This window comes from Dendropsophus ebraccatus, chromosome 9 (genome assembly GCF_027789765.1).
Source record: "Dendropsophus ebraccatus isolate aDenEbr1 chromosome 9, aDenEbr1.pat, whole genome shotgun sequence".
In the NCBI taxonomy this organism is placed as follows: Eukaryota; Metazoa; Chordata; class Amphibia; order Anura; family Hylidae; genus Dendropsophus; species Dendropsophus ebraccatus.
The window spans coordinates 44,342,359-44,370,108 of NC_091462.1; the positions used below are offsets into that span (position 1 = coordinate 44,342,359).

Consider the following 27,750-nt stretch of genomic DNA (forward strand, 5'->3'; position numbering starts at 1 on the left):
CCAGAATTGATATTCTTTTGGGGAGTACTAAAACATGTCAGAGGAGCTGGCAGATCCTCTTTTAGACGTTGGGCAGGAGACCTGGGATGCTATATAGGTAAAACTTTGCTTACATGAAATATCCAGTGGACTATTTCTGCATAAACTCTTGATAACCTCATTATCTGAAGAAAAAAACTAAAGATTGCTCTTACCAGTGGGCACTGTCCTTGTTATAGTGCTAATATCACTGGCGGTCATTGTGCTGATACGTTGGGAAAATGTTTGGTACGCATTCTCCAGTTGAGATACATCAGGAAAGTAAAAAAGAAAGTCTGGAGTTAAAGAGATAGATTGAAGTTCTCTCTGATCAGCTGAGCCAGCACCAATGGCATAAGGCACTGCACCAGTGGCTTTGAGTGAAGTGGCAGGCCTTCTTACATCATCTCTAGACTTTCCAGTTGTCAACAAGAGTAGAAATTGTGGCACTCCTTCTTCTGCTCGACTTCCAGCTGACTGGGTTAAAACGCTCCTTGTCACATAGTCTAGGGCTGCCCCCGTGTTCAGTGGGAAGCCCCCCATAGGAGACATACTTTGAATAGCTCTTATCACTTCTTGCTTATCTGAGTAGGCGTTGAGAAGAAAGACAGGCCTAGCTGAATTACTGTACTGGACAACTGCAATGCGTACTTTGTCTTGACCCACGTTAAGGTTTTCTACCACCCTCTGAATAAAGCTCCTGAGCGATGAAAAACCAGATATGGCAGCATCTGAACCATCAATTAAGAACACTATATCCTTCTTGTCATCTTCAGCTATTGAAAGAAACAGTAGAAAAAAGGAGGAAGAAGAAGAGAAAGTTGTAGAAATGTTATTTTCAGACAGACAATACATATTGAGCATGACACACAAGAGAACATATAAGTACAGCAAGTACAGCATCCACAACCAGCATTGGGACTTGCTGCTAGTAAGATAGAAAGAGAAGATAAGTTTGGTATATTTTTAGGCCCCCTATATTTTCTCCATACTGACTACTGAACCAAGAGAAATCGAAGCGAGGAGTAGAGGAAGAGATGTTTTGGGGGTGCCATCAGTTGAGGCCCCATTTCGACTACATGGTATGGTTGAAATTTAAGAATAACAATATAGAAAATGGATCTCAGTATTATATGTCAGAAAATTATTAAAGAGAGTTTGTATAATTGATTTTAGTTTAAAGAAAACCCAGCTGTTATTTTATTTAGGTGTTATTTATTTAAACCTTTTCTATTCTTGGGAAGATGAGAACTGTTAAAGAGTAAGGATCCCAGTAGACAGTTAATGGTTAAGACTTTAGGTTAAAAACTTATTGCCAAATTGTATGTCTGATTTCATCACTACCCTTAAAGTGAATGTGTCATTGTAAATAACCTATTGTTTAAAAAAAAAATTACAAATTGTTGGTGATGCTTACTAAAAATGTTTAATAGTATCTAAAATTTTAATATCAATATTATAAAAGAATCTTAAAATCTTGCAGTTGTAATTTTGGCCACTAGGCTTAAAATCAAAGCTGAAACTTCCTGTTCTGTCTGTGATGATAAGTAGGGGGTTGCTGGAAAGTGATCTGTACATTACAACAATAAAAAGCAAAAGTAGCTCTGCTTCCCCTCCATGTGGAATGACTTTTCCATAGTTTACAAAAGCTACAGAGCAAGTGTGTCCCATAAAAAGAATAGGGTCTAAAAATATTTATTTTACCTTTGCGGCTTTCTATAAGTTATGTCAATTAAGTCAAGATGGCAGCCCCCATGATAATTTATTACAAAAAAAAAATAGAAACAGACTTAAAAGAAGGTGCATCTTTCAGTATATGTCTGTCACCAGTAAAAACAAATTTAGGCTATACTTACCCTTTAAAAGGGCTTTATAGTGAAAGAGAATATATTAGAAGGGAAATTGAAATTCTCACCTGCCAGATCCCTTGCCTTCTGTATGCCACTTACCAGTCTCAACATATAGGAAGGGCTCACTTAACCTATGGTCGATGGTTAAGGTGGGTCACTGCTGTGGCCATTTATTGGCTGAGCAAAAAATTTGTTACCAATGGAACAGCAGCATGGGATCTGGCAGGTGAGTTTCTGTTATATAGGCAAGTCAAAAGTCTCAGGACACCCTTTTATCTTGAAAGACACCATATTAAATCCAGGGCAAGTTTTCACAGTGGGAAGGTTATTTTGTAGTATAACAAAGAGGACCAGAATTTCCACAATTAGATTTTGAATATCTCTTGTGGTTCAAAAGTTATCGACGCAGAAATTTGCAACAAAAGTTGGATTTATATTATTCAGCTCTGTGTTTAGCACCAGGGAACATGTTGTACAAATAGCCATACATCACAGGGTATGTTCCTAGTTCTTTTTGCAACTTTCTGTGTTGTCAACTTTCAAACCACAAGAGATATTGTCAATCTGATTGTTACAATCAATTTCTGAGACAATTCTGGTTTTCTTTGATATGGTTCATTGCCACCCTCTCATTCAAAAAACTTGCCTTTGGTCCAATATTGCAACTTAAAAAATGGTGGCCATATACGGACCTAACCTAAAAGATAGGCCCCCTCACCCATTACCTGCTGAAGTATGCAGATGTCCTTTTCTGAAATAAAAGAGTGTCCTGGGACTTTTCACTCAGCCCATATATATTTTCTTTTTAGGTACTCTGACTATTAAAATAAAATATTTCACTGGACAACCCCTTTAAAGCATTACTGTCACTTTAAAAAACTTTTGACATCACATAGATGTGTCAGTCGCTTTGATCACTTAGAGCTGCCAAGTTCTATTCTACTTTAGAATACCATGGCAGTTTTTTCCCCAAAACTCTACTATCATTTAATTCTAGAAGCTTAAAACCGGGCAAGGAGATAAGTTAATAGAAACTCTATCTCTACCATAGTAACTTGTCCCTATATATTAAATTGTAAACTTAGTTCTCAGTGAAACTTGTGAAGTTAATTTGTTACCAAAATGTTTTTTTGTTTTTTTTTACTGTATGTTTGGACCAATCGTGTGCGGTGAACCCATATATATTCCTTTTTATAATTTGTGTGACCAGTGCATACAATGCATAGTTGATATAACAAAACAAAAAAAAAACACATATTCAGCAACTTTTCTGCAAACTATATGTGATTGGCACCCGCTAAGAAGCATTTGTTGCTTCATCAATGATGTATGGTGATGTTAAATCCGTGTATTTTTGAAGAATTTTTTAAAATGCTGTAAATAAAAAATTGAACGTTAAAGCAAATCACTAATTTTACAGATATCTTTATAGGTGTTTTTCTCGTAAAGTGCTCAAATCTACTCAATAGCAATAGAGTTGAGTGATACAGTTCTGTCTGCCTTCAGCTTACACTAGAGTAGGAATGGGGAGCCTTTTGCTCTCCAGCAGTTGCTAAATTACAATACCCATCATGCCTGGACCGCTAAAACTTTGGCTGTCCAGGCATGATGGAAATTGTATTTTGGCAACTGCTGGAGGGCAGAAGGTAGATAGCTCCTTCTAGTGGTGGCTGCAGCCAGACAGAAATGTATCGTTTTACTCTAGTGCTACTAAGAAGATTTTGATCTCCATATAAGAAGAATATAATGACCTGCAATCATATATGGCATTATCCATATTTTAAAAGACAATTAATGTTATTCATTCCTTCATGTAGTAAAAAAAAACAATACAACAAACCTTTTCAGTAAATATATAGGGAGTTTTCCTACAAGGTGTATCTGGCAGGAATGCATGATCACTACAACAAGGGTCCTGTGTTCCATGAAACATGATCGGACATGTACCTTAGTGCTCCATTTAACTATATTGGGCTAATGGATTTAGGTCCTGGGTGTTAAACTCGCCCTCCAGCTGTTGCAAAACTACAATTCTCATCATGCCTGGAAAGCCAAAGTCATTTGACACCAGAGATTCAGGAGAACACTGGACTCGGTTATCTTTGCCAGACCCATTGAGTGGCAGCATGCATGTCCAACCATTGCTTCATTCAACAAGGGATGCCAGAATACCCCTTCTAGTGAATGGTGGGGGTCCAAGTGGCCAGAGTTTAATCACATACACATAAGTCTTATGGATAATGAAGTTGGTGCGTGGGGAAAACCCTTTATACTATATATTTACTGGGTAAATTATTGTCATTTGTCCACTATACTAAGGCATGATTTATATATATACCATCTCTATAAATTCTATATCTTTATTTCACATAAATTTATTTTCACAGTATTGTTTCCCATGTGAAAAATGTGATAAAACAATCATACAAGCAAATATACCTTCCCCCATTGGAACATCCCACAATAAGTATTTTACCTTAAAACAATGACCCATTAGAAAAACCTTAAAGAGACTTTACAAATGTAAGATAATAGGTCAAGAATAGAAGACCAAAGTATGTGAAATTACCTGTGGTCACTGTCACTTCTGTAACTTCTCCTCTAACGTAGGTGGTAATGGGTGTTAGTAGCTGCTGGCTGAAGGCAGGTAAGTAAGCGAAATCATCCAGCTCATAAACCAGGCTTGGATTAAAAGCAATCATGTCCAATTCATCTTTATCAGCATCTCCAAGCCCAATACAAAAGGTCAAAACCCCCGATCTGGTGAGGTCATTAGCAGCAGCCTGAACGTTGTCAGAGGACCTTCCAGCCGCCAAAACCACGAGAAGCTGTGGAATCTTATCCTCTATCCTGCTGCCCGCACTTCTGGTGAAATGGTTGCGGATAACAAACTGAAGTGCAGAACCAATGTTTAGGACATTACCCCCCTTAATCCTTAGCTGACCCAAACGTTCAATAAGTTCAGGCTTTGAGGTGATGGTGTTTAAATAAAACTCAGTTCTTGGGGTGTCACTAAACTGAGCCAGGCCAACTCGAGTGCCTTCACTGCTGATACCGAGGTTGTTAATTACATTGACGAGAAAGTCTCTTACTAATGGAAAGTTAGAACTTCCAACGTTGACAGACCCATCCAATAGGAAGACGATATCTCTTTGGTTAAGTACTGTGGTTGGTTGGAGGATATAGAAAACAATAAACATGACATCACAGCAAAATCAGCAAGGCAAGATTGATTATGGAACGCATGTGTTTACGTATTGTAGACACATAACTCTTAATAATGTTTAAGGCCAAGCAGAAGAAAGAAGAGACAGAGATAGAACCATAGTTAGTTTGGGAAAACTTATACTTCCATCTACAACAGCTGCATTATATACATAGCATAGCTATTAACATAATATTGTAAAAAAAACTTAAATGGGTACTCTGGGCAAATGTAAAAAATCATGGGGTTCAGTGGGTGGTGGGAACATAATAAAGTGATACTTACCTTTCCCATGCCCCCACAGCGCCACCAGATCACTTTCAGCCTCCGGTGTCCTGTTTTTCCCAGTTTTCTGGGTCATCATGGGAACTACCCACTCAACCAGTCAGGGACTGCAGAGGTGTCCCGCCTCAGTTACCGACTTGCTAAGCAGGCATTTCTGAGCCAGGTCCTGATGTTAAAAGGCCCAGGAGATCCAGGAGACTAGTGAATGGCCATAAACAGTGGCGCTGTGCTGTGGGGATGGGTAAGTATCACTCCATTATTATGTTCCCTCCACCCACTGCCCACTGTGATTTTTTTACATTATGCCTTGAGTTCTCCCTTAATTATAATTGATGCATTTAAAGTTTAACTGTCATTTAAAAAAAACTTTTGAAGTATCATAGAGACATGTCAAATGTTCGGTGGAGGTTTGGGTCTCTATGGCATGTCAAAGGTTTTCTGATATGACATTTTCACTTTAAAGGAAACCTTTCACCCCAGCACCTGGGACAGAACCCTCCTGACCCCCCAGTAGAGTCACCAATACTTACCCCATCCTGTAAGTCCTGCTCCAGAAACCGGTCCTGCCACCGAAATATCGCCAACCGATGGTCTGTGCATGATATCTAAATGACAAGAGATGAGTCCGACGTCCATAGGAAATCACCTCATCTCTTGTCATTAACATATCGCTCAAACAGACAGTCGAGTGGCAGTTTCTCCGCAGGGGGACCAGCTTCTGGAGTGGGGCTTGGAGAACAGGCCAAGCATCCGGGGCTCTGCCCAGGGGTCGGGTGGGCTCTGCCCCGGGTGCTGAGGTAAAAGGTTTCCTTCAAAATTTATAATTGGTTTTATTACTATTAGTTTATATAGTGTTTATGTTTTACTTTATATTTACAATGTTGACTTTAGTTTGCACACCATCAAAAACTTGATGCTACACCTCATGGTGTTTTAAGATAGATGGTGTAATAGTTATGAGAATCAAATACCAGAGCATTGTACATCCTAAAGATGAAGTTAAATAGCATGAGTAATACATTTTTAAACCTTTCAGCAGATGGAAGAAATCAAGAGGAATGATGATACTATGGATAGAAAGATAGACTGTAGAAAAAAAGGTGAACGTGAAGAAGCCAGTAGAAAAGAAATAAGAGGGAAGAAGATGTAATGCTGCATGTTTCAAGTTTGTTTTCTTGTCATCTCACAAGCTATAATTTTCTAATGCTCCACTGGGGCATACGGATATCAGAGAGTGGGATTCCCTGATTGGCATCCCCTTCTATGATCAACAACAGTTAGCCACTTAACAACAGCAGCTCCTGTTGACATAGATAGCCATTCATTTGAATGGACACCAGATACCACTAAATCTCCCCTGCAGAGGCTGTTGCCTGGCAAAAACTTAGCTGGTTCTGGTTTTCCTGTTACCTTATTGTCCTCTAAAGTACATGTTCCTAGGGGATGATATATCTACATCACAACTGGAGAGACGTACTGAATAGGCCAATGGGTGCCACTTACGGATGTGTACGACACAGATCTGTAACACAGCCATGGACCCTAAATACAATTTTTTTTATACTCACCAAGGGACTCTTAATACCAGCTCTGGATGTATTATGATGCTTGTGAAACCAGTGTTAGTGCACAAGTTGTAGAAAAACAGCATAAAAAAGCACAAAAGGGGAAACATACATTTACTATCTAATAAATGTGATAAACTACTAATAAATGTGATAAACAGAGTTTGTAAATGGACAAATGTTTTGCTTGTTCATAAGTCATAAATAAGTGTGCACCCTTGAACAACATTTTGTTTAAAGGGTACCTGTCGTGCTGAAAAAGTAGTCCAATCTTGGGACAGGTATCCTAATAACTTTGGAAGCATGGAAAGTCTAAACTGCCAATGGTCTTTTTTTTGTTTGAATCCCCTGATTGAACATGTAACAGCATGTTACAGCACAGGAGAAGCTAAGCAGATTGAGATACATATATGTGAGAATGACTGTCTATACCTAGAAGTTTATCTGTTTAAATGAATGTGTGGTCCTGTCTATAACTGTCAGTAATTAAGTAGAACTCCTTAAAGGGAACCAATCAGCTGTCAGTCAGTATCTGCCAACAGAGCACTGATCTGCAATCAGATATAGTTGAATCTCCCAGCCTGTGTTGGAGTTGTGGTGTAGGAGTAAATCCCCTATCTGGAAACCACCAGCAGGTGCTCAGCTCATTTTGCTCTACAACATTGGGCTCTGATTAGTTCCCTTTAACTTCAGGTAAGTTTAACAGCTGACTAATTTTGTAACATGTCTCGGTTAAAAAACAGAGGAGATTGTTGAGCACAAGGTAACCATGCCAATCTGTCTATACAAAGAGCTCAATATGGGCTATGTTAATGCTGGATTTACTTCAAGTGCTTATGGCATGTTGTGATCTTGAAAATTGTGGATAAAGAGATTTTATAAAAAATCCAACTGTAGCTCATGCTATTTTATATCATTAGTTGATCTAAAACTTCCAGAATGGAATAGAAAAACTGGCATTTATGGTTATAGCAACCAAGCAAAGCTCAGCTTTCATTCTGTAAACTATAGTTTTTGTGTTTGTTGGTTATGGTTAAACTCCCTCTTCAGTGTTGAAAGGTGCGCATTTACTTCAGAAGTACTAGACTAGACCTTCCCTTTACTGCAGCAGCTCATAGTGGAAATTGTGCAGAATTTAGGTTCCAAAATCTGCAGCTAAAACCACTGGTACTGACATTGTGCTGTAGTTGGCAGTCCACTAGTGAGCATGATACCTTTTTGTAATTTGTCCATGGAGTAGCTTATGCATAATCTCAAGTCTCTTACTGTAATGAAGAGTCAAAGGGGAGTTGTGCCTCAGCGTTTGTGCTGCACTCTGGCACACCTCACCACTTCTTCCTCCTCCCTCTCCTTCATGAATAATCAATGCTGCCCAGCCTCTTGTTCCCTTAGCTGTCAGTCAGTATCTGCAAACAGAGGTCGTATCGTCAATCAGATATAATTGAATCTCTAAGCGTGTGTTGGAGCTGTGGTCTAGGGGTGAATTACCTGTGTAGAGACCACCAATAGGCATTTTTTAGTTTGAACCCCCTAATGGGAATAAAATAAAATTATTAAATCTTTTTATTATTGTATCATTTTACATTTAAAGTGCAAAGAAATCTCAATCAGGGATTAGTTTATTTTTTTAAATACAATGATAAAAAAAATAAATTACAATTTTTTTTTTTATTTTTCGCATCATTGTATTAAAAAAAACCTATGTTTAAAACTAATTTGGACCTGATTAGGAATTCTTTACACTTTTAGGCTGGGTTCACACACAGTATACAGTATGTCAGGCAGTATTTGGTCCTCATGTCAGGTCCTCATTGCAACCAAAACCAGGAGTGTATTGAAAACACAGAAAGGCTATAAACACATAATGTTGTAATTGAGTGGATAGCTGTCATTTAATGGCAAATATTTGCTGTTATTTTAAAACAACGGCTGTTTTATTGAAATAATGGCAGTTATTTACTGTTATATGGCGGCCATCCACTCAATTTCAACATTATGTGAACAGAGCCTTTTTGTGTTTTCAGTCCACTCCTGGTTTTGGTTGCTATGAGGACCTGACATGAGGACCAAATACTGCCTGAAATATACTGTGTGTGAACCCAGCCTTAAAAATGATACAATAATGAAAAAAAAAGAATAATTATATTTAAATATTTTGCAATAATGAGAAAAAAAGAAAACATAAAGATCTATATTTCATTTCCATCAGGATATTCGAACCAAAGAAAGAAAGGTGGTCTCCAGTCAGGTGATTAACCCCTAGACCACATTTCCAACATATTTGGGCTCGGAGATTCAACTATATTTGAGAATTTCTTAAAAAGTACTAATAAGCAATCAGAAACAGCTTAACAATCAGAAGGTGGGGCAGGATTGCTTATTCATGAAGAAGAAGGAAGAGGTACACAACTCCTCTTTGATGTTTCATTACCAAAAGGCAACATGCTTACTTAAGGACTGCCAACTACAGCAAACTGTCATGGATGTGCCTTGAGTAATAAATTAGTGACCCACAATTGTAGTGCTTTCTATGTGTACTGGTCCTTTTGGAAAACAAGGAATGAAGGGAAGGAAAGGACGGTAGATAACAGTGTTGGAAGTTCAATAAAAAAATACTAGGAGGAATACATTGACAATATGCACTTGAATGGTTACCTTCAGTTGGTCCTTCAGTAATAACAACTCCTGTGAGTGTTCTTAAAGGGGCAAGCACCTGGGGTATTAAGGCTTGTAGGGGAACTTGCTTGAATTCTGGTGGCTTAAAAACCAAACTGGAGTCAAAAGCAATTTCTTCGAGCTCACTATCGACAGCATTTTTGGCCCCTATGGAGAATGTCAGAATTCCTGCCCTTTTAAGATTCAGTGATGCCTGACTTATGTCATCATTTGATCTTCCACCGGTAACGACAACCAGGAGCTGTGGAATTCCTTCATCCGCACGGCTTCCTGCAGATGCTGTAAAGAAATTTCTCTGGACATTGCTCAAAGCAGCACCGATATTTAGTGGGCTGGTATTATAAATCTTCATTTTTTTCAAATGTGCAAGCATATCTTTCTTAGCACCAAAAGTTTTCAGCTGGAATTCAGACTTCACATCTCTGCCATACTGGGCCACTCCCACTCTAATTAGATCAAGCCCAATTTCCAACCTGTTAACTATCTTTACAACGAATTCACGGATTGCAGAAAAATTTGGCCCACCCAGATCACTGGAGCCATCTATCAGGAACACTATATCCCTCTTGTTGACTTCCGCAACTGAAAAGCAAAAAAAGCACAGGAAATAAGTATCATAAAATAAATAGCATCATGAATTTATTGTATAACAATTAGAGATAAGCGAATCGCTTGTCTAAAGGAAGCAAATCACTTAGTTTGATCTGCGCTGCACTCCACAAGCCGCCAGCCTTTCAGCGCTGCTCCACTCCCCACCACTCCACTGCAGATGGCGGGGAAAATCTAGATGCAATCCTGGGAAACTTCTCCCAGCTGGATCCAGCTTTTCTCAGGCACTTGGGGTGGAGCGGCAGGAACTGGAGAAGCGCTGAAAGGCTGGCGGCTTGATGAGTGGAGTGCAGATCAAACTAAGTGCTTTGCTTCATTTAGATGAGCGATTCACTCATCTCTATATAAAATACAAAAATGAATAGTGGATATATTATATATTAGAAGCAAGAGAAATTGCCAATGGTTTCCATCCTAGCTGAACATCACACTGCAACAGACCAGTAGATCCTATGCCGCACTGCAGCTGTATGTTCATAGTACTACAGTGCAATCTCCCACTCACTTTAGCTTGTTAGCTACAGCAGTGGTTAGTATAACCCCTTCTTTCCTTCTCCCTCCACATGGTATCTATAGTACTCTACTGCCAGCCTGCTCAGTGCACTTTTACCAGGACTATGTCACACCATTTCAGTATGAAGGGGGAAGAGGGGGATCTATCAAGAGACGCATACTGGTATGACAGTCTTAAATAAACACCGTCCCCATTTACCCCACCAAATTTACTAAAAGGCGCAATCCAGCGGGCCTGCACCTGATGCACAGAGGGTACAGAAATCTACACCTGCCCTGGAGTAGGTGTTGATTTCTGCCTTGACTTAGACTGTTTGATAAATCAGGTGTGGGAGAAGGTGTGGCCTTCTCCCTACTTTGCCACGTCCTCCGCCTGCCCATTAGGTGAACCGCACCGGAAAAGGCGCCGATATACGTTTTGTGCAAAATTCTATGCCTTTTCCCTGGCATATGCCAGTGATGCAAATGATAAATTCCCTGCCTTGTGCTTTGGTGTTTGGCCAGAGAAGTAAGAGATAGTACCTATGTGAGTACTGCAGGCAAAAAGCCAGACTCTGACAACAAATAGCTGTGAACCATAAAGCTCTCAGGGGCTCAGTAATAGCCGTGAGAACACTAAAATAACCTTGTCACCATTAAGAAAGGTTACTATAACAAAATCACACAGATTAAAAAAAAATCCTTTAAAATACCTATGAGTTCTCTGAAACATCCAAAAGTTTCAGAGTAAATAGTACCTTGTTTTCTTATGAGAGACTGTCTTTGTTCCATTCTGGCTGTAGGTTGGGACGTATGAAACCACTAACAATATCCCTGTATAGGAGTACTCTACCTGCAAGTAACTTCTGGCATAGAAGTAATATAACAAATCTGCACTGGACGCCCTGTATTTATGTATACTTATTTCATCTATAGGCCCCAAATTTGACTTGGTTGGTTTTATGTTTACGATTACCAAAACGCCACCTTCCATTCTACATACCTTCTGTTATAATAGTTGGGGGCTGTAAGACTATGCTCCTTTGAGCTACCCCAGCAATGTATGGAACAAGTTGACTCTCCAGTGGACTTAGCGCTCGGAACTGGGGTGCAGTAAACACAAAGGTGTCATCGGTTGCAATCTGTTGCAATTCGTTGATGTCTGCCCTTTCCACACCAATGCCAAATGTGATGATACTGTTAAGTTTCAAAGCATTGGCAGCTTCTCTTAAATCATCACTTGCTGGACCGGCAGTGATCACCAAAAGTGACTGTGGAACTCCTTCTTCCCTTCGGCTGCCACCAGCTGAACTAAACAACTGATCCACCACATATTCAATAGCAGTCCCCAGATTTGCCTCTTCTCCACCAGTAAACCGTAGATTCTTCATGGCATTAATGAGGTTTGGTTTGGAAGTATGCTCATCCAAAGTGAATTCTATTTTGACATCATCACTATACTGCACCACTCCCACTTGCATCTGGCTCCTTCCAATCTCCAACCGCCTTTCCACATAATTCACCAAGAAGTCACGAATGATGGTGAATCCCGTGCGTCCAACATTGTTTGAGCCATCAATTAGGAAAACCAAATCGGCTGATTCTGGTGTTATTGGTGGAAGAGTGGCATTGTATGAAGAGTTAGATGACAAACGGTGGAAAATGCAGGAAAAAAAATAGATGACGGAGGAAAAAGAGATGCAAAATGTGACAGTGTTAATAAAGTGCAGTGATAACATGCAGATGTATTGTGTACACATGTTTCTGTGAAACCGCACTAAGAAACATGATGCAATGGAAGCAAGGGACGTTTTCCATATGCATTATCACTTTTGGACTGCTCCGTGTTATATGTTGATCATGCCATGGGACCATAACTGTTGTTTTTTTTCCCAAAAAAATTCTTATCTTTTATATTATCGTAAAGAGGTTGTCTGGGAATTATACAAAGGAATGGCCAGGAAGATTAATAAAGAAAGAAATAATAAATCTCCTGGCCGGTTTCCCTACCAACACCCTTCCAACGGAGCCTGGTCCCACTGCAGATCCTAGTCTCAGTCTTGACAGCAGGAAGTGCCTTTCAGCTAATGACAGACCGAACTGGGATACCACAACAGCCATTGATCAGCTAATCAAACACTTCCTTGTGTCGAGATTGAGACCAGAAATCATTGTGTAGGTAGTTCAGGCTCCGTCAGAATGGAAGAGCAGACAACTTCAGTATTTTTTATTATTTTAACCCTGCGGGAGATTTTCCTGTAAAATAAGTCCCCAATCAACCCAATTAGGTCAAGTGACAAACAGAATTCTTAGGGCCCTATTACACCAGTCAGTTATGGGCCAAATATGAACCATGCTGTCCAATAGGGTCCTGCATGAGTATACATGCTCACTGTAGAACTAACCAAGATATAGGGGGAGATTTCTCAAACATGGTGTAACAGGTGAAGGGCCCAGTTGCCCCTAGCAACCAATCAGATTCCACCTTTCATTTTCAAAAGAGTCTGTGAGGAATGAAAGGTGGAATCTGATTGGTTGCTAGGGGTGACTGAGCCAGTTTCACTTTACACCATGTTTGATAAATCTGCCCCATAGTGTGTATTTTGGCTTCCTGTAATAGTTTTCTGGTTTGGGGCTTATACCATTGTAAGAATTTGTAAAACATTTTGGAATGCACTTTCTCTGCCATCACTACGGAGACATATGGCACTAGTTTCTATAAGCAAGCCATGTGCACAAGCCATGTGACCAGTATTCAGTATGAAATGTCTTTATATTTAGTGTTGTGCTAAATATAGAATGTTTAGAATGAACTGGCACATTTTACTCCGGCTGATAAAACACAAAGGCATAAGACTAGCAAAAATAAAATTCTTTTGTGCTGTAAATTTGTGCATTAGTATATGGCCCAGTATCCTGTGTCATGTGGATGATAATATGGCCTATGGGCATGATCATTACAACATGTGACACACAGATTATCACAGAGCTAGTACCAAAAATAACAATGCATTGTAGTGAATTGTCACGTGCCCTTCACAACCACTGCACAAAATAACATTTAATTACAGCAACATTTAAAACCAGCGTTCTGCATTCTGTTTGGATAGGAGCTGCCAAACCCTAATATTGTAATAAAAAAAGCATTGAGCATCTGAAATGATAGAAACCTAGCTAATATTCTACATAAAATATTCAGCCCAGTTCCAGCCAACTGTCAATCAAGCAGGGATGGGATGGGGAGCGAGGAGGCATTACAGTCCTCAGTACTTCAGGGGCTTGGGAATAACTCTTTCTCTTTGCACCAGAGAATTAAAGCATTTATAAAGGCATTTAATAAAGACATGCATTACAGCTGACTGATTTAATAATTTAAGCAGTGAAGGATTGTGTTCATATAGGATAAAAATAAAAGCATTCGACAAGAACACCATGTGTAAGAGATGTCTCTTACAACATACCGTAGTAACTTTCTTACATCTGTGTTGGCTTAAAATGTCCCGATCTTACAGCCAGCTAAGGGTATGTATTAGATGGGCAGACTACTGCCTGATACATCCACCATAATACTTTGGTACTATACCATCTTTATTCTTAGGGGGAAAAAAATCATGATCTGCACTAGCTGGGTCCTCAAGTTGTTGGATTGTGTTGGCAAAATTCTCCAACATCCATGTGTTATGGACAGAGACCTCACTGCATAGTATTGCACAGCTGGTATGCCAATATTATCATTGTTTTAATAGAGTATAATAATTTAAAGTAACAATTAGAGATGAGCGAACCTCCAGCATGCTCGAGTCGATCCGAACCCGGACTTTCAGCATTTGATTAGCAGGGTGTCATGATCTCGCCTGAAAAGGCATCAGTGCCACCCTCTGCTGCGAAGATTAGACCTCTGCGCCAAAGACTGCGATTTTGGCCATAATCTTCCATTTATTCTGTGTTTAGTTTGCCTTGTTTTTGCCCTGTCTGAACTGTGTCTTATTTCTTCTGGTCTGATAATTGTTTTCCCTGCCCCACCCGTGTCTGTGCTGCAAAGTTTCCTCTGGTCATGGAACAGTTAACCTGCCTTGCCTCAGTGATTGACAGCTGGTCCCTCCAATCATCTTCTGGACTTGGTTCCTGGTGTCCTATTTAAGATTTCAGCTTCTGCCTGTGCCTGGCTGGTTATTGACTTAGTCTCTGCCTGCTTGTGTGTTCTGTTTTCTCCTGATTTCTGGTTTGTATCGCTGACCTCCCTTGCTTGCTGCCTGCCCCCGACCATATTGCCTGTTATTTGACTACTCTTTTGGATCCTGATTTTGTACCTTTGCTGCCAGACTGTTGTGACCCGGATTGCTGACCATTCTTATTGTGTTTGTTCGTTTTGTTTTGTCTATTGTATCACGTATCCAGGCCAGGGATCGCCGCCAAGTTGTCCGCTGCCATTTTAGGGCAGATTGCGGCAATTAGGTAGGGACAGTGGGAGGGGCTGAGCTCAGGGCTCACTGTCTCTGTGTGTTTGGTGTGACGGGTCCTGACACAGGGGCTGCTGAACTTAGATAAAGCCCTAATGCTATGTGGAAAACATGGATATAGTCATTGGCTGTATCCAGGTTTCCCAGACAACCTTAGAGCTTTATCCAAGTTCAGCAGCCCCAGCTAATCAAATACCAAATGTTCGGGTTCGGATCGACTCGAACCCGAACCCGGTTCGCTCATCTCTAGTAACAATTACTCTAATTCTTTTTAATGGTTATTACGGCCATATTGCTAAAAAGTTGGATACATTCTGGTTAAACCCAAAAACTTAAAACATTTTTTTCCCTATGACAGGCTTTCTACCCAGGTTCCTGACTTTCTCTTTACTTGTCTACTGATCTTGGGCTATAGATTAATATATATGAGTATATGAATATATGTATACTGTTGCTCTTTTCTTCTAGGGATATGTTTTATTCACTGTGGTCTCTTTAAATCAGTCGCTCAATGCCAGAAGTAGATCTGGAAAGCAATTATTCAAACAAGTAATGCAGAATCATGTTAAGGCACTTATGACAACAGCTGTGATGACCAGACATGTTCCAAACTCTCTCTTTTTTCTTTTTTTTTTTTAAGCAAAAAACATTTCAAGTGGCCTTTGGCCAACATAAATATAACCAATTATATTGCTAACGTGATCTTGCTCTTCTTCTGTAGAGATTACTACTAATAAAGCCATGTATATTTTCTTTCCATGACCATAAACTTTACTGTGTCCCTTAAAAAGACCCATGGTTAATATCTTATACTACTTTTAGTTTAGCATCATACACCATGGTTGGCTGCATGTCATTTCTGATAAGATTTATCTTGGCACCACTTCTCTTTACAAACACTATTGTATTTCGCTGCTAAAGAAAATTGCTATAAATTTATGTAAAATGTGTGTGGTAAGTAATTGCAGAGTATTAAGCCAGGATTAGGTGACTTCTGGGTGGTCTTTGGACTGGATATGTGGAGTCATCACAGTATAAAATACATCAACAACAACATTTAAACACTTTCGAGTGGCTGGAATTTCATATTTGTCTTATAAAAATAACTCAATAGCACAAAAAGTCAATATACATCTAAAGTACTAGGCATAGTAAAATCGATTTGGTATGTTTAGGAATTCCAGCCTTTCGATGAGCATTAGAAGACTAAATAGTGAACATGCTTCCAAATATTCAGATAGCATGTCTTTTGTGTGTGAATTGTATGGTTCGACGCTTGATAAGTAGTGGGGAACCTTATACCTCGGCCTAAATTCCTCACCAATGCTGTTTACTGTACTTTATGAGTTGTATCATTTCCATGGCAGCCGTGTGTGAAGTTTACAGAGAGGTGGAGCATCATGGAAACATAAACTCATAGGAGTTCAGATGAGTACATGCTGCATCAGTCATGACCTTGACACTTGTCTTCTAACTTCACGGCTTTCCAAGAACATTATTTAATGTGTGTAAAAAAAAAAAGGGTGGTAGCTGGCTGAGAAAACTTAAAACCATGCAGCTGAGATGATGTCATTTATAGAATCCTCTTTACAACCCCTGACAGATTCAAGAATCTAGCTCTGATGGGGAAATATTTGTAACTAGTCTTGTTTTTGTGGACACATTTGTTCTAGTTAATGACTCCTGTATGGATGTTTTAGTTAATGTTAAACATAAAGGTCCTCGTTCATTGTTATTAGCCACATAACTCCTGTTAACATTAGGATGAGCGTTTCTAGGCTTTTCTTTCTGCAGATAACCGTGTTAATAGTTGACGACCATGGATGTAACTACAGTATCTGCAGAGGTTGCAGTGGCACCTGGGGCTTGAGGAGGACCCAAAAGATCCGTCTGGCACATTTGAGGTGACAAGTACCATAAATTATAGATGATAGTGAGAAGTCGGGTCATGTTGATAATGGCTATGTTCCCACAGTGTATCTTTTCATAAAAGTACGGCTGTTGTTGCAATCGGCAACAATGGCCTTTGTACGAAAGGACACGCTGCCTCATCTTCTATGGGATCCAGGCCAGAGCGTATACACATACGCCATAGAAAACTGACATGTCTGTGTTTAGATCTGTTCATCTAAAAGAAATAATGACCCATATATACTATTGCGGGCAACAATTTGTGCCAAAAAAGCAGTTTTACATGTCCTGCGCCACATTTATCACAAGCTTTTGACTCTGTGCCGCAGACTCTTAATGGGGCACTTTAAAGGGAAACTTATAGAAGGTTAAACAAATCTAACCTGCTGATATGTCCCTATAGTGTACAGGGCACTGAGGATGAAGGTTAGTCTATTACCTTCATCCTTGGCGCCATTTCTATGTATTTGGTAGCTATAACCACAGGTTAATTGGGTGTTTTGGAGCACTGGGGGCAGGACTAATGCCCTCCAGAGTAACAATCTGCCCCTGTCCGTCCCATCCCTAAAGAATTTCAATAAATTGGTGCTTTTTTTAAAGAAAAAAAACATACACGTTACTTACCTTGGTGAACAGTAGCCTATGCTATCATACAAACAAAAGTAAAGGATTTGAGTAAAAAATTACTCAAGGGTAAAGCTTATACATATAACAATGCAAACAGTGTTGAGTTATGATTGTGTTATTCTTTTATGTATGTCTGTCAATTATATGTTCTATCATAGTTTTTATAACTTATGTTTAATGTGTAACTAACTTTTCTACTTTTCTGCTCAGATTGTTTTTACACACTTACCTTCTGGTTGCGCATCCATTCTATGGATCCCTGAGAACACTAGGCACAAAACTGCCAGTAACGGCAATACCCGATGCTCTTTCATCTTGCCCATGTGTGGTTAGTAAGCACCAGATTTTTAAACTGCAAAAAATAAATAAATAAGTAAATAAATAGCAATATAGCCGATGCAATAAATTTATTTAAATATTTTGTGATATTATTACAATTGCTTTTCCTAACGTTTGGTATTCAAGTCTCTGCCTTTCTCACTGCTACTACATCCTGGCGATTTGGTTCACTGGGGGTGGTTCTAATAAATATTGGGGCAGTACTCTGCAGTGACATCACTCCGATGCTCATCACTGCAGAACGCCAGATCAATATTCATTAAAGGGGGGGGGGGGCTGACCAGGGCTTATTGGTGCACTGACAGCACTAGTTCCACCCCCAGTGCACCAAACTACTAGCATATGAATTAAACTACAAAGTAAATGAAAAGGGTACGTCCTCAGTATCCCAATTCAAAATATAAGAATATATTCTCATAACTTTAAAATAAAATGATATTATGCAATAAAGTAATACATTAAGCAAAAATAACATCAGAATAAGTATTCTCTGGTGGGTTGTGTTCCATAATCCTGATATGTTAATCATAGTTAGTGTTGAGCTGATCTGTCAAAGTGTTCGAGTTTGGCAGCTGGAACACTCTGCATTTGATTACCCGTGGCTGCAGAACTGCATGCCGCTCTAGGGTTGTCAGGAAAACATGGACATTACCGTAGGTTGTATCCATGTTTTCCTGGCAGCCCTAGGGTGGCATGTAGTTTCTGCAGCCGTGGGTAATCAAATGCAGAGTGTTCCAGCTGCCAAACTCGAACACTTTGACAGATCAGCTCAACACTAATCATAATACCATGTCTTATGTCTAAGTATAATAAATAGTTTAGCAGAATGTTAGATTAGGTTGTAAAATATGTTATTTAACTTTATTAAATGATTTGTCTTTATTATCCCTAACAGTAAGTCTCCGTTCACACGAAGTAAAACTGGGGGAATTCCGCTGCAAACCCAAAGAGAGGAAGCGCGCAAGCCTCTGTCATTATAACATGGAGGGTGGCGGGATTCTGCAGCAGAGAATTCTCCGCCGCAGAATTCCGCCAGTATTACTCCATGTCAATGGAGCCTAAGGGCCATATTAGATGGCACAACATACAGAAGCAAGCAAGCGCAGTGCTGTCAGAGGCGTTCGCTTGCTCCTCGTTTCTCGCTCTTTGTTTGTGCTATTACATTCACAGACATTAAGCGGGGGGGAGGGGGGGGCGAGGGGAGCTGCAGGAGGGGCTGCCTGGACGATCTCTAGATCGTCCGGGTGGCCCGTAAGAGAGAGCGGCAGTCTGCTGCTGCCATTCCTATAACTTGGAGCGATTGCCAGCAGACGGTCACTATCGTTATCAGGATTTTTGGTCATGTTTTTAATCAACGCTCAGCCAATTTAAATAACAACTTACTATATAAAAAGATTATCGGCCGAAATGGCCGACAATCCCTTTGTGTAATAGTACCCTAAGAGAGGCATAAATTATTTATAAAGTAATCTATCTTCCCTACTTGGTGATTTAAGGCCATCTTGTGGCCCAATTGCTGACTTGATACAGTTAAGCTGCTTCATTTCTTTGGCCATGGTCCTGCCACATGTTCACTCAGCAGCTAAGAACTGGGGCCCTCCAGACATGACAGCAGTCAAAGATATTTGAGGATTGTCTTTATACCTAACACATGCTAGAAATACATGCATTTGCAGAAAAAGTCCTAAACATCTGGGATTCATTAGAAGAACACAGTGCACTGAATGGCAAGCTCATTGTTACAAAGCTGATAATAGAACTGATACTACAATAATAATACAGCTGATAATAAAGTACCTGAGGTATAAAAATAGTATCACCACACACAGGGGATGCCCATCCAGATGTATTACACAAATCACAGACATGTAGCTAAGACAAATAGCTTAACATTCAGTCCTTAAGAAACATCCCTGAAACTAAATAAGTCATGCTAATAAATGCAATATTCTTTCTCGTTCAAATTGAAAAAATACTGAGGAAATAATTATGGAATCACTTTGCAATCTGCACTCCTGAAATTACTGAGTTGTTGGCCTTAGCTAACTAAAACTTGGCCCGAACAGGTGAATCATACAATTGAAACAAATTGAGAATTTCAAAAGATAATAGTTGAGTCAGCTGTGTGTAAAACTTGCAGCAATTACAAACAAATCGAAAACGGTATGAAAGCAAAACTTACTGGTAGACCAAGGTAGATGTCAAAGTGATACAAGAGAAAATCAATGTGACCTGCCTTAAAAATAGAAAATACTAAACAAAACTAATGAAAAACAAATAGACAAGAGTCAATGCCTAGCATAACCAATAGAGATTGGATGAATAAATGTAGATATAGAAGTCATAAGAAGTCACAGGGGGTGGATGTTGTAATAAAAGTTATATTCAATAAAGGATGATGGATGTGTTTTAGTTCTTCTTAAATATATAGAGATGACACCCAACCCAAGAAAACAATCACATTTTAGGTGTGCAGAGAAATTTGTAACTTATTTCTGATGTCATAGGTAGAAAATAGTTTTGGTGATAATAATGTCATTTTTCAGGACTTTGCATCTTAAGACAAAGCACAAGCATTAAAGGGGTTATCCAGGCCTAGCAAAATACAACTACTTTCTTCCAGAAACAGCATCATTCTTTTCCTCAGTTTGGGTGTGGTTCTGCAGCTCAATCCTGAGTAAAAGGGGTGGCACTGTTTTTGCAAGAAAGTAGCTGTGCTTTTACTAATCCTGACTAACCCCTTTAAACCATTATATCAGGAAAGACAAATTAAGTCAATGGCATAGCCAAAAAGCCGCCCGGTGTTAGAGGGTCTTAATGTTACTGAAAATTTATGGTGGAAATCAAAAAATTTGACCATGGCAAGACAATATCTTGCAAAGCTGATCTGTCACTGTTGAAACTGACTTGAATTAAAATATCAGCCAAAGAATTTAAATAATCAAAAAAGCCAAAGGAGGAGCAGCAAAGTAATACTTTTCTTGTGTTGCCTTTCAGTTAGCAACATTGAGTGATAACAATAATACATATTTTTCCCTCTTCTTCATTTGGAAAAAACATATGTTGTTTAATAGTGTTGAGCAAGCACTAAAATGCTTGAGTGCTCAACTCGAGTAATGAACCCCATTAATATCAAGCATTATTTATTGTAACTTTTTGTATTTTTTTGTTCTATTTTTTTTTGTGTCATTTGTCCCTTAAAGGGATGTTCAAATAAGATATACAAAAAATGTCTGCAAGACATAATTTTATATATATATTTCATTTAAACATCTCTTTAAAATACGAAATATGCTAAGTTTAGAATGAAAAATGCCATCGATTTCTGCGAGACACATTAGAACTCTAATATTGTCTTACTTTGAATGTGTCTTGCTAAAACATCTTGTAAATGTGTCTTGCACAGCATCTTAAGTTTTACAAGATGCTGGGCAAGACACATTTTACTAGATGCAGCTGCTATAATTAAAAAAATAAAGCAGCCATACTTACCTGTCAGCACTCCTTCTGATGCCCTCAAGCACTGGTTCCAGTCCCCTGCTTAGTGACAGCCTGTTCAGCCAATCAATGTGCTGCCCCACTGCAGCAAATTATTGGCTGAGTAGGCTGTGTGTGAGTGTTGGACCAGAGCTGACACCAGAGGGTATCGAGTGAAGTGTGAAGAGGTAAGTATGTTTTGTTTATAATTCTTTCAATGTACCCTTAACAGTTTCAGAGCTCCTAGCATAATCATGAATCCTGCATAATCATGAAAACTGTTTAAATATTTGTGCAACTAGAACATGCTGTGTCAGTACAGTAGCGCAAATATTTAATCACCTCAAGTGCCTTAGGATCCTATTACACTGAGCGATTTTTAACAATTAACAACTAATCATTAACAATCGTAAATGAGATTGTTTATCATTAACCTGAAATTGTTCACCATATTACACAGAACGATAATCGTTAGTTACAATCGTTACTATGATCGTTATTGTGAACGTTACTATGATCGTTTATTCCTTCTGATCCCAGAAAAACAATGGGCAATGTGCTATTACACTGAACGATTAGTGAAAAAATGCGGAACTTGAGCGAACAAATGTGGTATTACAGCGAACAATTAACAAACAATTAGCGAACGATTAACGATAATTTTAGGTTCAGATCTAAATCAACGATCATCGACATACGAACAATTTTTCGATCGTTGCCTGCAATTACACAGAGCTATTATCGTTTAAATTTGAACAATTTAACGATTTTTCGCACGATAAATAGGGTCCTTAATGCTCGATTGAGTATTATGCTTGACCAATGATGCTCGCTCAACACTATTTTCCTAAATAATTTTCTTTCATTTAATTGAGATATGTTTCACAAAGACACAATGTTCAGCTCTTGAACAAACAGTATCAGGCATGGTGGATTTTTTCAACCTGACCCATTTGTTTAAGAGAGATAAACTGGCACCAGAGCTGCCTGGCTGTGGCTTATCCCTTCTATCTCTATATGGGAAGGTCAGGAGAGAAAATCTACATAGGTCCATAGGAGACAATGCACTTCCATTAAACCCCATCCTTTATTTTAAGTGGCTTTTAAAAAGTGAGGCAAGAATCCACTGATCTACAGGATCATTATATTACTAATATGCAGAAAAGTGAGCACGGAAAACAACAGCCCAAATTTACTATTGTTGGTTTTAGTCTATGGCTATGTTTACACAATGTCAAAAAACGAGAAAAGGTGGACGCTTTTTGTATTTAAAAAGACATCCGCAATTGCCGCGATGTCATTGACTTCAATGCAGTGCATTAAAGTCAATGGAATGACAGACGTCCGACGCACACAGTTTATAAAATGACAGACGTCTGTGCAGACGTCAAAATAATGATCATGTAAATTTCGGACGTCTATTGCAAACAGAGGACGTTATTTTTAAGTTGTTTTTCACCGTCCATTCACCGTTTTAACTATTAAATTCAATGGACTTTTAAATTACAGACACATCCAAAGGCTAATCAGCCCACCTGCACTAGAATAATGTACCAACAGCGGTCATTGCACTGACGGGTGGCCAAACAACGAAATGACAGATGTCATTTAAAACAGAGAGGAAAAAACGTTGTGTGAACATAAACTATGTTGTGGATTCCTACCATTTAGGTATTCTCCATAAAAATAATTAATCTGGTGCCCTTTACAGAAAAAATGGCAGCACACTGATTAAAAGTGGCAAATTGGATTTACTCAAACCATTAAACCATGAAAATTTTTAAAAAGTTAAAAAAAATTTTTTAAAAAGGACTATTCTATGATGTTGCATTTTTCTGACCATTTATTTTTACTTTCAAAAATAAACGCTATTTGTAAAAAAAAAAAATGTGGCTAAAATTTTCACCCAAAAACCAACCACAAAAATTAAGGTTAAATTAAGATTCAAATTATAAATCTGGGCCAATGATTATGCCAGTCATTGAAAATCACCCTACTGAGAGAGTGCTGGCATCACGAACACTGCCAAATCTTACCTGTTAACTACTCACAATGTAAACTGTGTTATAACTTGACAACTGGAATCTTCTAATAACTTAAACAAAGTAGACATTAAAGATAGGATCTGAAGACTTTATATTCTCCACGCCATTGAAGTCTAGAGTAGCTGAGGTGGCGGTGACATAGACTTGAAGAGTGTGACAGTAACAAAAATGCAGTAGTAAATCTATTCTTTTACAAGTGCCAGGCTCTGGCGGGTCACTTTGCCTTATTCCTCGCCTTGTGCCAGGAAGTGACATGACTTCAGCCTTCTCATCTGCCAGCGCAACCCATTCACACGTCTTAAATTAGAAATGTCTTCATATTGTTGGGACAGTAGGGCTGTTTTCCATATAGACTTCTAATTTACAGCCCTTGGAAAATACAATTAATGGCTGGTATGTGTCATTAAAAGCATACGTTACTGCCTGCCCAGAAATGTCCTTGTAAAGTAACTGCAAGGAGCCAAGTATGAACGAAATTATTTAGTAATAAGTTGCATATGGAATTTTTGACTCCAGGCTTACATCCTGCATTTTATTAAGCAGAAAAGGATCTATCAGAAGAATGGGGGGTTTGGAGCAGATATAATATATTGTTGGAGGTTCGCATTGAATATGTAGCAAAGACCTTCACACATAGTTTCTGGACAGTTAATGGGAAAGTCCAGTGTTTCCTATTGTGAATATTCTTTAGGGAGTTTTTCAGGCTCCACAATAAATAAGTATCCAGATGACTTATTGGATAAGAAGCAGCTCAAATGTGTTCAGGATCCTGGCTCCTTGCTCATAATTCCATATTTTTGCATAGATCAGGGATTTTCAGTAACATTGAGGAAAAGACATTGTAGCACATATTCAGTTCTAGATGCCAGGGCAAGAAAGGTGACAGCTGGGATCTAGCACTGGGCTATTGTTTTGTGGGTATTTACACGTACTGAGTGTGTTAGGCTGGGTCCACACTGCTTTTTTGCATCCATCTTTTGCAACAAACAGATGAAGAAAGATGATGCATTTGAGTGCTGTAAAAACAGGGGAGGTAGGGACAAAACACTACAGTGAGCCCTGATACTGAACCCAACCACTGTCTCTACCTACTTGCCTCAATCGGCCCTAGGCAGCCACGGACAACCATGAAGACGTTCCCTGTACTGGATACGTGCAACACAGAACAAGGCAGACAGAGGAACACAACAAAGGGGAGTCAGGGAGCCAAGTCAGAACCAAACGGGCAACGCGGTATAAAGTTGGAGAGCAAGCGGATAGTCAAAGGTCAGGCGGGAGGTCAGGTAATAGGTAAATCGAGCAGAGGAATTAGGTAAGGGGATTGCAGGAATAGACAGGTGAGATGGGATCAGGGTGTGAACCTTAATAGACAGCACTGAGAGACTGGCTTAGCTTTCTTTTATGAGGATCAAGAGCCCGGTCCGGATCCCCATTGGACCGGCACTCTTATCCTCCAGGTTCCAGACAGGCAGAGGAACAATTCTATTAAAAGAATTGCTCTGAATAAAACCTGCATTGCCGGATGCTGAGAAGCCAGCGGGTGTGTTACACAAAAGCGTAAACAGGCCCAGTTCACACTAGGCTACTGCACATTCCTGACATCCGTTTTGATCCGTTTTTCCATTGACTGTCATTATAAAAGAAGGGATCAAAATGGATGTTTTTTTTAACGTACACAAAAATGGAAGTCAATGGAAAAACAGGTCAAAACGAATGCACGGAAATACATCCTTTTTTTCATCAGATTTTTGCAAAACGGATGAAAGAAACGGATGACAAAAACGCAGTGTGAACCCAGCCTTAGTTGTTTAAAAAAAAATGGTTGCAGATGGCTGGTGTTATAGGATACTCATTATTATTATTTATTTATTTTTGATAAATAATAATTAGAATGATTGGTATAAGTGAATCCTCAATACACCACAACTTGACTACACTGTTTCACCATCATATCTTAATTTTCAGTAGTCAAACTAGAGTTGTAATACTGAAGAAGATGCCTGTAGAGTAAGGTTTAGCAATAGGTTAAAGAAGGGCACCTAAAAAGCATATTCTTTCCCTTTTGACTTTGTAACTACCATATTTTCTATGTGAAACATCCCTTATGTGTGCAAGATTTGATATAGGCACTGATATCTCTCAGTCTGCCGGCTCCATGCAGAGGGAGGATGCCGCGCAGTATCCTCCCTCTGCACAGAGCCAGCAGACTGAGGGATATAAGCGCACATCATTTTTGCTTTGCACAAAGCTAAACAAATCTGATTCGCTCATCTCCAATCACAATTATCCTGGAGTCTAGATGGTCACCCACTTGTGAATCTTATCTCTTGCAGTGGTAACATTCATAGCATGCCTTAAAGGGTTTGTTAGTGTTTTTAGATAAAGAAACGTTTTTCTAACTGTTAACTAAATGGAAATATATGGGTAAATAAAATTATTTTAATACCATTCTATGGTCTTTCATGTTTTCCTTCTGATTCTGATGCAAACTCTCATCTCTGTTGTCTTTATTGCCCCACTTCCTGTCTAGTGTAAATCCTGCAGTGGACTTCCTGTTTCTGCTGAACATTCTAGCCAGCAGCTCTCTCCTATACCTTCTTGACTTTAGCCCCACCCACTACACCCACAGGTGTCTACTGTATAGCATTATGTTTTACCAATATATTTCACTTTATTAGACACATGAAAAAATAAAAACATATTCAAACTGTCATGTCATGCAAGGAAAAGAACCATGCGTTGGAAACCAGTACCAATGACTACAGTAAAGACAACCAACGTAAATCACCACCCTTTGGACTAGAAGAGGAGATTAGTCTCGGTTAGTGTTAGAGATGAGCGAACTGGGTTCGGGTTTGAGTCCATCCGAACCCGATCATGCGGCATTTGATTAGCAGTGGCTGTTGAACTTGGATAAAGCCCTAAGGCTATGTGGAAAACATGGATATAGTCATTGGCTGTAAGGTTGTCTGGAAAACATGGATACAGCCAATGACTATATCCATGTTTTCCACATAGCCTTAGGGCTTTATCCAAGTTCAGCAGCCACCGCTTATCAAATGCCAAACGTTTGGGTTCGGATCGACTCGAACCCGAACCCGGTTCGCTCATCTCTAGTTAGTGTCAAAGTGCTTGATTTTTTTGTTGTCACAGTTGGAGGGGGATGTAGTGGATGCTGGGGGGGATGAAGTGGATGCTGGAGGGGAATGAAGTGGATGCTGGAGGGGAATGAAGTGGATGCTGGAGAGGGGTATAGTAGATGCTGGTGGGGGATGGAGTGGATGCTGGAGGGGGATGAAGTGGATGCTGGGGAGGGGGATGTATTGGATGCTGCAGGGGGATGTAGTGAATGCTGGAGGAGGATGTTGTGGATACTGGAGGGGGATGTAGTGAATGCTGGAGGAGGATGTTGTGGATACTGGAGGGGGATGTAGTGAATGCTGGAGGGGGATGTAGTGAATGCTTGAGGGGGTGTAGAGGATGTTTGAGGGGGATGGAGTGGATGCTGGGGAGGGGGATGTATTGGATGCTGGGGAGGGGGATGTATTGGATGCTGGGGAGGAGGATGTATTGGATGCAGGAGGGGGATGTATTGGATGCAGGAGGGGGATGAAGTGGATGCTGGGGACGGGGATGTATTGGATGCTGGAGGGGGATGTAGTGGATGCTGGAGGGGGATGTAGTGGATGCTGGAGGGGGATGTAGTGGATGCTGGAGGGGGATGTAGTTCATGCTACTTGTGCATTTTAGCCTAATACTTTTTGTTTACTTTTTGTTTTCTTTTTAGAAATGTTCCCAAAGCAAAGCCATCTGTAGATAAGAGAAAAGGAAGAGATAAATCTTCACTTCTTCTGCTTTCCGCAGAACCTTGGAAGATCCCTCGATGTATAAACAAAGGCTTATTTCTACTACTTTGCTGAATATATTTAGACTGAATGGAAAACATTTACACAGAAGATATGACAACTGTGTACAAACACAAGTTCTCTGTGACACACTCTGTGCTTCCCCACAGCCTTAAGTACAGTAGCCTGCCGGACTGACCTAAGGGGCAATCTTCAAAAACATTCAATCTCCCACCCATGTTCTTCTGGTGTTTTATCCAAAGGCTTCTAGTAATGAGTTTATTATTCTGATTTACTATGTGTACATATGTACACATAAGTATATAACAGAGCAGCGTATTTTTTT

At 39.5% G+C, this 27,750-nt stretch overlaps 1 protein-coding gene across 1 annotated transcript in view; it reads right to left on the reverse strand.

Annotated features, from left to right (window-relative positions):
- COL6A3 (collagen type VI alpha 3 chain) overlaps positions 1-27,750 on the reverse strand; it is a 105,373-nt gene that overhangs the window by 58,587 nt on the left and 19,036 nt on the right. Inside the window, exons 2-6 of the mRNA XM_069983142.1 lie at positions 17,928-18,050; positions 11,704-12,303; positions 9,579-10,181; positions 4,438-5,031; positions 195-794 (exon numbers count right to left, since the gene is read on the reverse strand). Coding sequence (XP_069839243.1) covers positions 195-794; positions 4,438-5,031; positions 9,579-10,181; positions 11,704-12,303; positions 17,928-18,021 — 2,491 coding nt within the window. The 5' untranslated portion in view covers positions 18,022-18,050. The remainder of the gene's footprint in view (positions 1-194; positions 795-4,437; positions 5,032-9,578; positions 10,182-11,703; positions 12,304-17,927; positions 18,051-27,750) is intronic.